General features: G+C 36.0%; 1 protein-coding gene across 3 annotated transcripts in view; it reads right to left on the bottom strand.

The window, feature by feature from the left end:
• Positions 1 to 14131, bottom strand: part of CSMD1 (CUB and Sushi multiple domains 1) — a 2222584-nt gene that overhangs the window by 1208850 nt on the left and 999603 nt on the right. For all 3 annotated transcript variants that reach the window (XM_037812751.1, XM_037812753.1, XM_037812752.1), the window contains exon 4: positions 10608 to 10802. In XM_037812751.1, coding sequence (XP_037668679.1) covers positions 10608 to 10802 — 195 coding nt within the window. The remainder of the gene's footprint in view (positions 1 to 10607; positions 10803 to 14131) is intronic.

Genomic DNA, 14131 nt, shown 5'->3' with positions numbered 1-14131 from the left:
TGTTGCAATAGTAAGAAATTGCTGAAATTTGGATGTGAGTTTGAACTTGCCAAATAAGTAAGACTTATGGTTAGAAGGGAGATGAAAGGGTAGACTACGAAGCAGGATATAAGAAAGCAAAAGTTTGGAATTAGGCATGAGGTGATATGCTGGTAAGACACAAGACAACTCAGAAAACAAACAAAAAAGCCCTGCTTTGTACCATTTGCTGATTTCTGTGGTATAAATTCTCCCACCATTCCAAGCGAACCACAGGATGCTAACTACATGATGTTATAGAATGCAGAGTGTGGAAATGATGCACACAATCATCTCTCAGGAAAGCCAGTATAAATCAGCCCCAGCAAAATACAGCACAATCGTCTCAGTTTGCCAGGGCTGCTGTAACAACTAGTTATTGTCTCACAGTTATGGGGCTAAAAGTCCATATGAAGGAGTTGGCAGGATCATGCTTTGCTGTTGGGTTCTAGCGGTGGATGGCATCCAAGAGATTTCTTGTTTTTTGACATAACTCAATCCCTGCCTCTGTCACATGGCCACCTCTCTCTCCATCTCTTTCCTGTAGTGTGCCCAAATTTCCCATCCTTACAGGGACACTGGTCATATTGGGAAAATGTCCATCCTAATCCAGTCTGGCTAAATTTTAACTAAATAACATCTTCAAAGTTTCTATTTACAAGTAAATTCATATACACAGGACTGGGGATTAAGACTTAAACATGTCTTTTTGGGAGACACAATTCAATCCATAACAATAGTAGAGAGAAAAGTTGTTGACAGAAGCTTAAAATTTTTGTTTGGTCACACAGATATATGAGATCATATTATTTAGGTTAGCCCACATTATGGAATATATTGGAAGGCATACTGAAGAGTTTGTACTTAATTCTTGTAGATACACGGAAATAGTTAGGCTGAGAGAGGAAAAGGTATGATGATTTCTGTTTGGGGGAGAATAATTTAAGAGTATAATGTAGATTGGATGCCGAGATTCTAGATATGAAGCCCATTTAATAAACTTGAAACATGTCTTGGTAAAAGAAAAAAAAACTGGAATAGTGCAAGGAGAATGGGAATGGAGAGAAGTGAAAGATATTTTAAAAGGAACAAGGTGACATATCTGGAGATCTAAAGGGTATAGAGAATAATGAAGAGAAAAAAGCACAGTAACTTAAATTTTGATCCAGAGTGAACAGGAAAATAATGGAAGCAAGGGTGCAATAAGGATGATTAAGGTAGAATAAGATAGAATAAGGAATAGGGAAGAATATGGAAGAAGACTATGTATTTAGGATAACCAAATATTGATTTCTGTAAATGGGATCAATTAGTTGAGGGAAATCTGTAGAAAAACAAAGGAAAGGGGACATGGATCTAGAGTTTGAGCTACCACCCTTTTAACAATGTAAAGAGGAAAAATAATTAACTGTAAAAACTGAGAGGAAAAGAAGAATAGAGTAAACCTCAGGAACGTGCAGAGAAAAGAAGCATTTCAGGAAAACTGATGGACATTTAGTGAAGAAAAATTCATAATAAGAAATTTTCCAGAACAGAGAAATAATTTGGATATGATAAAATCCAAGTTCTGGCATTTACCAGCTGGAATTAAAACTAATCTACTTGTTAGGGCTAAAGGTGTTAAAATAGTGCCTAGCCAGTAACAAGACATCAATATGTGCTATTTAGTAATACTTGTAGTAGTATTGGTAGTAATATTCCATTATTAAAACTATTATCATCAGGAAGATCTCAGGAGACTACAACATTTAAAAGAAAAGTGGCAAAATAGGCAAGTATTCACTAAATAGTATAGGTTAAATTAGAAGCACATTGATGAAAATAGCACAATGTCATATTTTTTTTTCCAATTTGTATTACTTTTATTTTTTTTTCTTTTTTTCTTTTTTTTTTATTGAGATATATTCACATACCACGCAGTCATACAAAACAAATCAAACTTTCGATTGTTCACAGTACCATTACATAGTTGTACATTCATCACCTAAATCAATCCCTGACACCTTCATTAGCACACACACAAAAATAACAAGAATAATAATTAGAGTGAAAAAGAGCAGTTGAAGTAAAAAAGAACACTGGGTACCTTTGTCTGTTTGTTTCCTTCCCCTATTTTTCTACTCATCCATCCATAAATTAGACAAAGTGGAGTGTGGTCCTTATGGCTTTCCCAATCCCATTGTCACCCCTCATAAGCTACATTTTTATACAACTGTCTTCAAGATTCATGGGTTCTGGGTTGTAGTTTGATAGTTTCAGGTATCCACCACCAGCTACCCCAATTCTTTAGAACCTAAAAAGGGTTGTCTAAATTGTGCATAAGAGTGCCCACCAGAGTGACCTCTCGGCTTCTTTCGGATTTTCTCTGCTACTGAAGCTTATTTCATTTCCTTTCACATCCCCCTTTTGGTCAAGATGTTCTCCGTCCCACGATGCCAGGTTTACATTCCTCCCCAGGAGTCATATTCCATGTTGCCAGGGAGATTCACTCCCCTGGGTGTCTGATCCCAAATAGGGGGGAGGGCAGTGATTTCACCTTTCAAGATGGCTTAGCTAGAGAGAGAGGGCCACATCTGAGCAACAAAGAGGCATTCGGGAGAAGGCTCTTAGGCACAATTATAGGGAGGCCTAGCCTCTCCTTTGCAGCAACCGTCTTCCCAAGGGTAAAACCTATGGTAGAGGGCTCAACCCATCAAACCACCAGTCCCCTATATCTGTGGTCATGTTAGCAACCATCGAGGTGGGGTAGGCAAATACCCCTGCATTCTCCACAGGCTCCTCAAGGGGGCACTACATCTTTTTTTCCTTGTTTTTCTTTTTTTTTTTAACTTTCCCTTCTTTTTTAAATCAACTGTATGAAAAAAAAGTTAAAAAGAAACCAAACATACAATAAAAGAACATTTCAAAGAGACCATAACAAGGGAATAAGAAAAAGACAACAAACCTAAGATAACTGCTTAAATTCCAACATGTTCCTACTTTACCCCAAGAAAGTTACATAATATAGCAACATTTCTGTGAACTTGTTCCTACTATATCCATCAGAAATTAACAGACCATAGTCATTCCTGGGCATCCCCAGAACGTTAAATAGCTTATCTGTCCTTCTTGGACCATCGTTGCCCTCTCCTCAATTGCTCTCTATTGCTAGTTCCCCTACATTCTACATTATAAACCATTTGTTTTACATTTTTCAAAGTTCACATTAGTGGTAGCATATAATATTTCTCTTTCTGTGCCTGGCTTATTTCGCTCAGCATTATGTCTTCAAGGTTCATCCATGTTGCCATATGTTTCACGAGATCGTTCCTTCTTACTGCCGTGTAGTATTCCATCGTGTGTATATACCACATTTTATTTATCCACTCATCTGTTGAAGGACATTTGGGTTGTTTCCATCTCTTGGCAATTGTGAATAATGCTGCTATGAACATTGGAGTGCAGATATCTGTTCGTGTCACTGCTTTCCGACCTTCCGGGTATATACCGAGAAGTGCAATCGCTGGATCGAATGGTAACTCTATATCTAGTTTTCTAAGGAACTGCCAGACTGACTTCCAGAGTGGCTGAACCATTATACAGTCCCACCAACAATGAATAAGAGTTCCAATTTCTCCACATCCCCTCTAGCATTTGTAGTTTCCTGTTTGTTTAATGGCAGCCATTCTAATCGGTGTAAGATGGTATCTCATTGTGGTCTTAATTTGCATCTCTCTAATAGCTAGTGAAGCTGAACATTTTTTCATGTGTTTCTTGGCCATTTGTATTTCCTCTTCAGAGAACTGTCTTTTCATATCTTTTGCCCATTTTATAATTGGGCTGTCTGTACTATTGTCATTGAGTTGTAGGATTTCTTTATATATGCAAGATATCAGTCTTTTGTCAGATACATGGTTTCCAAAAATTTTTTCCCATTGAGTTGGCTGCCTCTTTACCTTTTTGAGAAATTCCTTTGAGGTGCAGAAACTTCTAAGCTTGAGGAGTTCCCATTTATCTATTTTCTCTTTTGTTGCTTGTGCTTTGGGTGTAAAGTCTAGGAAGTGGCTGCCTAATACAAGGTCTTGAAGATGTTTTCCTACATTATCTTCTAGGAGTTTTATGGTACTTTCTTTTATATTGAGATCTTTCATCCATTTTGAGTTAATTTTTGTGTAGGGTGTGAGGTAGGGGTCCTCTTTCATTCTTTTGGATATGGATATCCAACTCTCCCAGCCCCATTTGTTGAAAAGACCATTATGACTCAGTTCAGTGACTTTGGGGACCTTATCAAAGATCAGTCAGCCATAGATCTTAGGGTCTATCTCTGAATTCTCAATTCGATTCCATTGATCTATATGTCTATCTTTGTGCCAGTACCATGCTGTTTTGGCAACTGTGGCTTTATAATAAGCTTCAAAGTCAGGGAGTGTAAGTCCTCCCACTTCGTTTTTCTTTTTTAGAGTGTCTTTAGCAATTCAAGGCATCTTCCCTTTCCAAATAAATTTGATAACTAGCTTTTCCAAGTCTGCAAAGTAGGTTGTTGGAATTTTGATTGGGATTGCATTGAATCTGTAGATGAGTTTGGGTAGAATTGACATCTTAATGACATTTAGCCTTCCTATCCATGAACATGGAATATTTTTCCATCTTTTAAGGTCCCCTTCTATTTCTTTTAGTAGAGTTATGTAGTTTTCTTTGTATAGGTCTTTTACGTCTTTGGTTAAGTTGATTCCTAGGTACTTGATTTTTTTAGTTGCTATTAAAAATGGTATCTTTTTATTGAGTGTCTCTTCAGTTTGTTCATTTCTGGCATATAGAAACATTACTGACTTATGTGCATTAATCTTATATCCCGCTACTTTGCTAAATTTGTTTATTAGCTCTAGCAGCTGTATCGTCGATTTCTCAGGGTTTTCTAGATATAAGATCATATCATCTGCAAACAATGACAGTTTTACTTCTTCTTTTCCAATTTGGATGCCTTTTATTTCTTTGTCTTGCTGGATTGCCCTGGCTAGCACTTCCAGCACAATGTTGAATAACAGTGGTGACAGCGGGCATCCTTGTCTTCTTCCTGATCTTAGAGGGAAGGCTTTCAGTCTCTCACCATTGAGTACTATGCTGGCTGTGGGTTTTTCATATATGCTCTGTATCGTGTTGAGGAAGTTTCCTTCAATTCCTACCTTTTGAAGTGTTTTTATCAAAAAGGGATGTTGGATTTTGTCAAATGCTTTTTCAGCATCTATTGAGATGATCAATTGATTTTTCCCTTTTGACTTGTTAATGTGTTGTAATACATTGATTGATTTTCTTATGTTGAACCATCCTTGCATGCCTGGAATGAACCCCACTTGGTCATGGTGTATGATTTTTTTAATGTGTCTTTGGATTCGATTTGCAAGTATTTTGTTGAGGATTTTTGCATCTATATTCATTAGGGAGATTGGCCGATAGTTTTCCTTTTTTGTAGCATCTTTGCCTGGTTTTGGTATTAGATTGATGTTAGCTTCATAAAACGAGTTAGGCAGTGTTCCATTTTCTTCAATGTTTTGAAAGAGTTTGAGTAAGATTGGAGTCAGTTCTTTCTGGAAAGTTTGGTAGAATTCCCCTGTGAAGCCATCTGGCCCTGGGCATTTATTTGTGGGAAGATTTTTGATGACTGATTGGATCTCTTTGCTTGTGATGGGTTGGTTGAGGTCTTCTATTTCTTCTCTGGTCAGTCTAGGTTGTTTATATGTTTCCAGGAAATTGTCAATTTCCTCTACATTATCCAGTTTGTTGCCATATAGTTGTTCATAGTATCCTCTTATAATTTTTTTAATTTCTTCAGGATCTGCAGTTATGTCACCTTTTTCATTCATTATTTTGTTTATATGGGTCTTCTCTCTTTTTGATTTTGTCAGTCTAGCTAGGGGCTTGTCAATCTTGTTGATCTTCTCAAAGAACCAACTTTTGGTGATATTTATCCTCTCTATTGTTTTTTTGTTCTCTATGTCATTTATTTCTGCTTTAATCCTTGTTATTTCTTTTCTTCTACTTGGTTTAGGATTGGTTTGCTGTTCATTTTCTAGCTTCTTCAGTTGATCCATTAGTTCTTTGATTTTGGCTCTTTCTTCCTTTTTAATATATGCATTTAGTGCTATAAATTTCCCCCTTAGCACTGCTTTTGCTGCATCCCATAGGTTTTGGTATGTTGTGTTCTCATTTTCATTCATCTCTATATATTTAGCAATTTCTCTTGCTATTTCTTCTTTAACCCACTCATTGTTTAGTAGTGTGTTGTTTATCCTCCAGGTATTTGTGAATTTTCTAAGTCTCTGATGGTTATTGACTTCTAATTGTATTCCATTGTGGTCAGAGAATGTGCTTTGAATAATTTCAATCTTTTTAAATTTATTGAGGCTTGTTTTTTGTCCCAGCATATGATCTATTCTGGAGAAAGTTCCGTGAGCACTAGAAAAGTATGTGTATCCTGGTGATTTGGGATGTAATGTCCTGTATATGTCTGTTAAATCTAATTCGTTTATCAGATTGTTTAGGTTTTCAGTTTCCTTATTGGTCTTCTGTCTGGTTGATCTATCTATAGGAGAGAGTGATGTGTTGAAGTCTCCCACAATTATTGTGGAAACATCAATTGCTTCCTTTAGTTTTGTCAGTGTTTCTCTCATGTATTTTGTGGCACCTTGATTGAGTGCATAGACATTTACGATTGTTATTTCTTCTTGTTGAATTTCCCTTTTTATTAGTATGCAGTGGCCTTCTTTGTCTCTCAAAACATCCCTGCATTTAAAGTCTATTTTATCTGAGATTAATATTGCTACACCTGCTTTCTTTTGGCTGTAGCTTGCATGAAATATTTTTTTCCATCCTTTCACCTTCAGTTTCTTTGTGTCCCTGTGTCTAAGATGAGTCTCTTTTGTGCAACATATTGATGGTTCACTTTTTTTGATCCATTCTGCGAATCTGTATCTTTTAATTGGGGAGTTTAATCCATTTACATTCAACGTTATAACCGTGAAGGCATTTCTTGAATCAGCCATCTTATCCTTTGGTTTATGTTTGTCATATTTTTCCCCTCTCTCTATTAATATCCTTTATTGTACCCATACCGAATCTCTTTAGTACTGAACCTTTCTCCATGTCTCTCTGTCCTTTCTTTGTTTCTCTGTCTGTAGGGCTCCCTTTAGTATTTCCAGTAGGGGAGGTCTCTTGTTAGCAAATTCTCTCAGCATTTGTTTGTCTGTGAAAAATTTAAGCTCTCCCTCAAGTTTGAAGGAGAGCTTTGCTGGATAAAGTATTCTTTGTTGGAAATTTTTCTCACTCAGAATTTTAAATATATCGTGCCACTTCCTTCTTGCCTCCATGGTGGCTGCTGAGTAGTCACTACTTAGTCTTACGCTGTTTCCTTTGTATGTGGTGAATTGCTTTTCTCTTGCTGCTTTCAGAACTTGTTCCTTCTCTTCTGTGTTTGACAGTGTGATCAGAATATGTCTCGGAGTGGGTTTATTTGGATTTATTCTATTTGGAGTTCACTGAGCATTTATGATTTGTGTATTTATGTTGTTTAGTAGATTTGGGAAGTTTTCCCCAACAATTTCTTTGAATACTCTTCCTAGTCCTTTACCCTTTTCTTCCCCTTCTGGAACACCAATGAGTCTTATATTCGGACATTTCATATTATCTATCATATCCCTGAGGTCCATTTCGATTTTTTCAATTTTTTTCCCCATTCTTTCTTTTATGCTTTCATTTTCCATTCTGTCATCTTCCAGGTCACTGATTCGTTGTTCAACTTCCTCTAGTCTTGTACTGTGAGTGTCCAGAATCTTTTTAATTTGGTCAACAGTTTCTTTAATTTCCATAAGATCATCCATTTTTTTATTTAGTCTTGCAATGTCTTCTTTATGCTCTTCTAGGGTCTTCTTGATATCCTTTGTATCCCATACTATGGTCTCATTGCTCATCTTTAGTTCTTTGAGTAGCTGCTCTAGGTGCTGTGTCTCTTCTGATCTTTTGATTTGGGTGCTTGGTCTTGGGTTATCCATATCGTCTGGTTTTTTCATATGCTTTATAATTTTCTGTTGTTTTTGGCCTCTTGGCATTTGCTGAACTTGATAGGTTTCTTTTAGGATTTGTAGACCAATTGAAGTCCTTATCTCTAATTTATCAGATCTACAGCTTCGTGGAACACTTTCTCTAACTAACCAGCAGGTGGCGTCCACGTGCCACCTGTTCTCCAGAAGCTAGTTCTCCCCTGCTTAGCCTTTTTGGTGAGTGGGGGAGTGAGTCTTGTGGGGTCCAATTAGTGTACCAAGCTTGCGTGTGTAGTTGGTGTTGCCTGCCCTGGATATGGGGCGTGTTTCTGGGCAGTCAGGGAGGGGGGGTGGCTCTAACAATCAAATCTCCCTGGTGATCCTAGAGTTTTAAAGCTGCTGCAATAGTCTAATCCTTCAGTTCAGACCTGTCACAGTTTGTCTCTGCCACTGACCCACAAGTCCTTGGTATTGGCGTATGGCTCCTGAGACTTGCAAGTGGGCCCCTCTTCCAGGCTGTGCACCCCGGGTCCTCTGTTGAGGGATGACTGTGCTATGTCACAGGTGAGTGCCATCCCCCCAGGGCAGTTCTGGGCTGCTGGGCTGTGTAGGGAGGCTCCCAGTCTGCTGAAATGATGGCTGAATGGGGCTTTGTTAATTCACACTGCTCCACCTTCCCAACTCTGGGACAATCAGCTGAGGTTGCAGGGAAGGCTAATGTCCACACCCAGTTTTGTGGTGTGTGCCTGTTATTTGAAGCCCTTCCGTCACACTGGGTTGTCTGGGGCAGCTCTGGGCTATGGGGCTGGCGATGGGCAGGAGTGTTTCCTGTCCACCAGGATGATGGCTGTGAGCAGACACCTCCCTTTTCTTGAGAAGTTGTGGTGTTTAGTGAAATTTCTCAGCCACTGGATTATTGCCTTTTGTCTCAGAGCTCTCTTAGTTCTACTCTTGTCTTGACCTGCCCAAATTGCAAGTCTTTGAAGCTTTCTGTATTGGGCTTCTTAGAGTAATTGTTTTAGAAAAAGAAAAAAAAGGATTAAAAAAACAGGGCCCTCCTCAGAGATCTAATGGGTTATTGAAATGCTAAGAGACAAAGCAATTAGGGCCATTAAGGAAAGGTCCACAGGGCAGAGAGATCAGCTTTTCTTCGGGATTTGCATATGAGCCTCAGGGCCTGAGCTCTGCCCTTCCCCTTTCTATGTTCAGCAGAACTCCAAAAATCCTCCGCTTTTATTTTGGAGTTTTTCCTGTTGTTTTTTTCTATGCCTGTCTCCTGTCTGCTGGGCTGGCTGCTCTCAGATTCTCTGGTGTCTGGTCTCAGTCTATCTACGGTTGGAGTTTGGATCAGTAGAATGAGTTTCTGATAAGGGCTGCCGCTACAGTTCTCCCTTCTCCTTCCCGGAGCTGACAGCCCCTCCTCCCACGGGACTGAGCCTGGCAGGGAGGGGTGTGGGTCCCCTGGCCACAAAAACTTACAGATTTCGCTGATCTCAGCAGTTCCACGTTTTCATGAGTGTTGTATGGAGTATGCCAAAAGTCAGATTGCTCTGTGGTGTCCAGTCCACGCAGTTCCTGGCTTTCTACCTACTTTCCTGGAGGAGTAACTAAAACATACAGCTCACCAGTCTGCCATCTTGCCCCCTGTATTACAATGTCATATTAATGACTTACAGTTGAGTCTGTGAATTGGCATGGTTTGGAGCATGTATTAAAAAACCAGACATGATTTGAGCCTTAACTCATCATATACTACCTCTGGTACCTTTTAAAAATTAAACTTTTGTTTCTTTATGTGTTAAATGACTGGTGATTCTTATTTCAATGGATTATTGTGAAAATTAAGTAACATGGTCCAAGTAAAGTGTTTAGCATATTTCACTGCATTACCTAACACCTCAGTAAATGTTAGCTATATGTTTAGTTTTGAATGCATAAGATGAGGTTTTCTTAAGAAAGTCAAAATCTAAGAGATAAAGTATGTTTTTTCTAAAACTGTTCATTAGATCAGTAAAACAATGTTATCAGAAAGGCTAAAAATTACAGGCTTCAGGAAAAGTTACTCTAACCTTGCCTTAAATTATAATGATGAGTACTTCGAATAGTGCATTCATTGAAGTCACCTTATTTAAAAGGCCTAAAAGAGTTGAAAGAGTCCTTAAAATAAGTAATTTAAATTATCAAAGCAAGTTCCAAAATTTTAATGAGAAAAGGTTAAAAAGGGAACTCAGATTGGGAAGTCAAATTAAGAAGGTCATAAACATGTGCATCAAATCTTAAAATACCATGACAAGAGGTGAAAAAAACATGGAGAAGTTCATGAAGTTTGAGAAATGAACTAAAATAAAATTTTGGAATTCGAAGGACATATCAAAACTAGTTATTGACTTTATAGAGGCCAATCACGATTTCTTATGTAACATTTTATATAACTTTAGGAAACAGAATGAGCTGGCATGGTATGACCCAACATGAAATGTCCTCCTTTCATTTAAATTGAAACTTTTATAATAATAGCTCCTAAGCCATTGACTCAGTACTGCTGTCAGTTGTTAAGCACATACTCTTGTACGATACCTCTGCAAAATGGAGCTGGAAAATCCCATGATGCACCATTCCCAGGGCTAACTATGCAGGTCAGAATTGCGTGACCTTCCAATATATATCCAGAGAGACAGCTGTATCGGATTTTGTCCCCTATGTTGAATCTTGTTCCGTGAAGAACTCCTTTCAATATTTCCCCAGGATTTCCACATGTATGGCTAGGTAAAACTGTTGGAAAGAGAAAAGAAAGGAGAAAAAATTAAAATAAAACTTAAAGGAAAATGTTCTGAGATCAGTTTATATCTCAAACAGGCATCACGTTTGAACTATTAAAATCAGCAAATCTCTAGCCTAAAATTATTCTATGTATAGAAATTAAACTGAGATAATATCTTCATATTTTAGAAATATCTGCAATATGATACTTTTATAAAGTTCATTTTAAAGTGTAAATAAATGCATTTTGTTAAGAAAGTAAAATACAGTTCTGCTTACATTCAGTGTTCTAGATGAGAGCTAGATTATTTTTCTGATTATGAGAGTCTACATTCTCATATAGTTAGGAACCAGATAATAGGGTGGGTTATAGAGATATGACAAGTAATATGAGAAATACAGCATGAATGGTTATACCATATTTATCCTTAAACCTCAGGAACAGTATAGTGCCTGAAATACATCACTAATCAATGTGCAATCAATGTGTGATAAACAACTGAATTAAAGAATAAACTAGACATCTGATTCATTAAAGAACAGTTTTTTTCCTTAAAAAAAAAAAAAAATTGCCTCTATCACCAGGCCTTATGCTGGGCTCTTTACAATTACAGTACCTTAATCACAACCAAGTTTCAACTATAGTTTTGACAATGCAACTACTCTATTCACTTGTATTTCAATAATATGACTTTGACTCTGTTCTATCTTGACTATCCCACTTTTTAGATTGATACCACTCTCTTAATTCAATGGCCTTGAAGTTAATTAATATGTTGCCATTGCATACTCACAGAACATGATTTTGAACTTAAGCTGAATGAATGAAGATCATGATTATTGCACTGTCTCCATATACCTGGTTAAAATTTATTATATCATCAGTAAATTATCTATCTGCCTTACATAGTATTCCAATAAACCCAGGTGCTTACTATTTTAAGAAAATTATTTCCATGTTAAAAAGTGATTTCCAAATGAACAAGATTAAATTATTTTGTATCTGCATCAATTTTTTTTTTGTATAAATATGGGAGTGTTATGTGCAGCTATAACATAGTATAATATTTTCTGTTTTGCTTGTATTTTTAGTCTGAGAAGTGAACAGAACTTTTATAGTGAAAGTTGAGGGAATCTCAGGGATATCTAAATTATTTTTATTATATCACCTAAATATGCACAAACTACACTATGTGGAAACACTTAGAAAACAAACACTAGCTCTTATATAGTTAATATTATTGATATGTTATGAACAACTTATTTACATAGTCAAAGTGTTCTAAGTTCTAATTTTTAAAAAGTTTGAACTCGGTCTGCAAAAATCTAAGGGTTTGACAACATAACAACAAATAGTTCAGTATAGTCCACAATCTTTTTTGTCATCATTTTTAGAGAGGAAATTCTGTATTTAATACCACATTTACTATCCCTAAGGCAATATGTCTGTTAAAAAAAAAATTGCTTTATATTGTATTAGAATTTGCATATTACTGCATGTAACTTTCTAAAGTAGAAAAAGTCTCAATGCTATCTTGGGGAAACACCTGAGTTTATGACTCAGCATGCTTGCTAGTCAGTTCCCATGAGCTAATGAATCTCAGAGTCAGAGACACAAGCTGAATTTCAATCATGAAAGGGCAAGGAGGAGAGAGAGAGAGAATATGAATAAGAATGCTTTTTGGTGTTTTTCTTTCTTGTCTGGGAATCTTTAGAATTAACAATCCCTTCTCATTTCTTCTAGGGTCTTTCTTCATTATTTTCATTAACAGTTAGTAATCTTTCTTTATTAGAAGGTACACATTCACTAACAGAATGTGTCCAAATAAATTGTTTTCCAACAAAAGGAATTAGCTCTTTAAATCTAGCAAAGGTTTTAAAACCCTCCGAAGATAACTGCAACAGGTAACTTTTATAAATGGAAAATCAAATGAGCCATTCTGAAAACAGAACTTTAACTGTACAAGGTTTCTATATATTTTTCTGTTGAAAACAGCAAAAAAAAATTTTTAAAAATTAACTTTAGCACAAGTAATACAATTGACTGTTTTATATAAAGATCAACATAATATTATAGAATAATATATAAAATAGATCACCAGATGTTGGTGCTGCATGGATAAGCTTCAAACTATTTATTTGTAGCTAATTTAATACATTTAAACAAAAGTGAAGCAAAAACAAAATGTAACATTGGATTGTGCAATGGGGCCATCTCACCCTCCCTTTCCTCCATAAAACTTTCCCCGATATCTTAGACCATTTTACTGGCTCCCTTTTATTGCATGTCTAGGATTTTGTCTTTACCTTAACATCTTGATACAAGTATATTAGAATTAAAAAAAAATACATATCAAAAACTCTTTGCAAGGCCCTGTTTTCTATTCACAATGTAATGTGAATAGAAAATGAAAGAAATGAATTTAAGTCTCTTACTTTACATTTATTTGTTCTGTTTATTTACTAAAAATATTTCCTAATTAGTTTTCATTTCACTGGGAAAGATGTGAAGATTGAATGAGACAATCTAGATCTCCAGATATACCTTCTTTTGGACTCTATTATCAGATTGCATTATAAATAGCTGTTAGCAATTCTGCCTCTACTTTAGACTTTGAGTTGCTTGAGCTGGGCTTGTATCTTATTCATCTTTCACAATACAGTGTCTAGAAACATGCTTAGAGCTCAGTAGATGTTTGCTAAATAAACATATGCTCAATTAAAGTGATAAATATAAATACTAATGTAAAATGCATCATATTTTCTTTCCAGATATATTACATATATAATAAACAAGATTTACATAGCTTATAAGCTTTGTGAGAATAGGAAAAAGCAAACAATTTTTTCAAAGCTCAATTGCAACAAATATCATTTTGGAAAAAATAAATCGGTAATAAGTTATAGTTATAACTTTAACTCTTTTTTGACATTTGGCTACAAATGTAAAAAGGCATTAGGGGGATAAATGAATTTAAGAATTTTAAAGCAAAATAACAGCAAATGGGGAAAGGTGATTAAAAATAAGTTGAAATGAAAAATAGGGTGGGGGGTGGTTTGGGTGTTCTTTTTACTTTTATTTTTTATTCTTATTTTTACTTTTTCTGGTACAAGGATAATGCTCAAAAAATAGACTGGGGTGATAAATGCACAACTATATGATGGTACTGTGAACAACTGATAATACACTTTGGATGACTGTATGGTATGTAAATATCTCAATAAAATTGAATTAAAAAATGAGTTTAAAAGTTTAAAATCATGAAGTTATCAATTTATGATTTAGAGAATGATACTTTTATTTTCAAGTAATTTTCTGTTTAGAAGTGTTTTTGTTAAAA

This window comes from Choloepus didactylus, chromosome 20 (genome assembly GCF_015220235.1).
Source record: "Choloepus didactylus isolate mChoDid1 chromosome 20, mChoDid1.pri, whole genome shotgun sequence".
In the NCBI taxonomy this organism is placed as follows: Eukaryota; Metazoa; Chordata; class Mammalia; order Pilosa; family Megalonychidae; genus Choloepus; species Choloepus didactylus.
The sequence above is the reverse complement of the archived record's forward strand: the minus strand, read 5'-3'. Positions and strand labels throughout refer to the sequence as shown.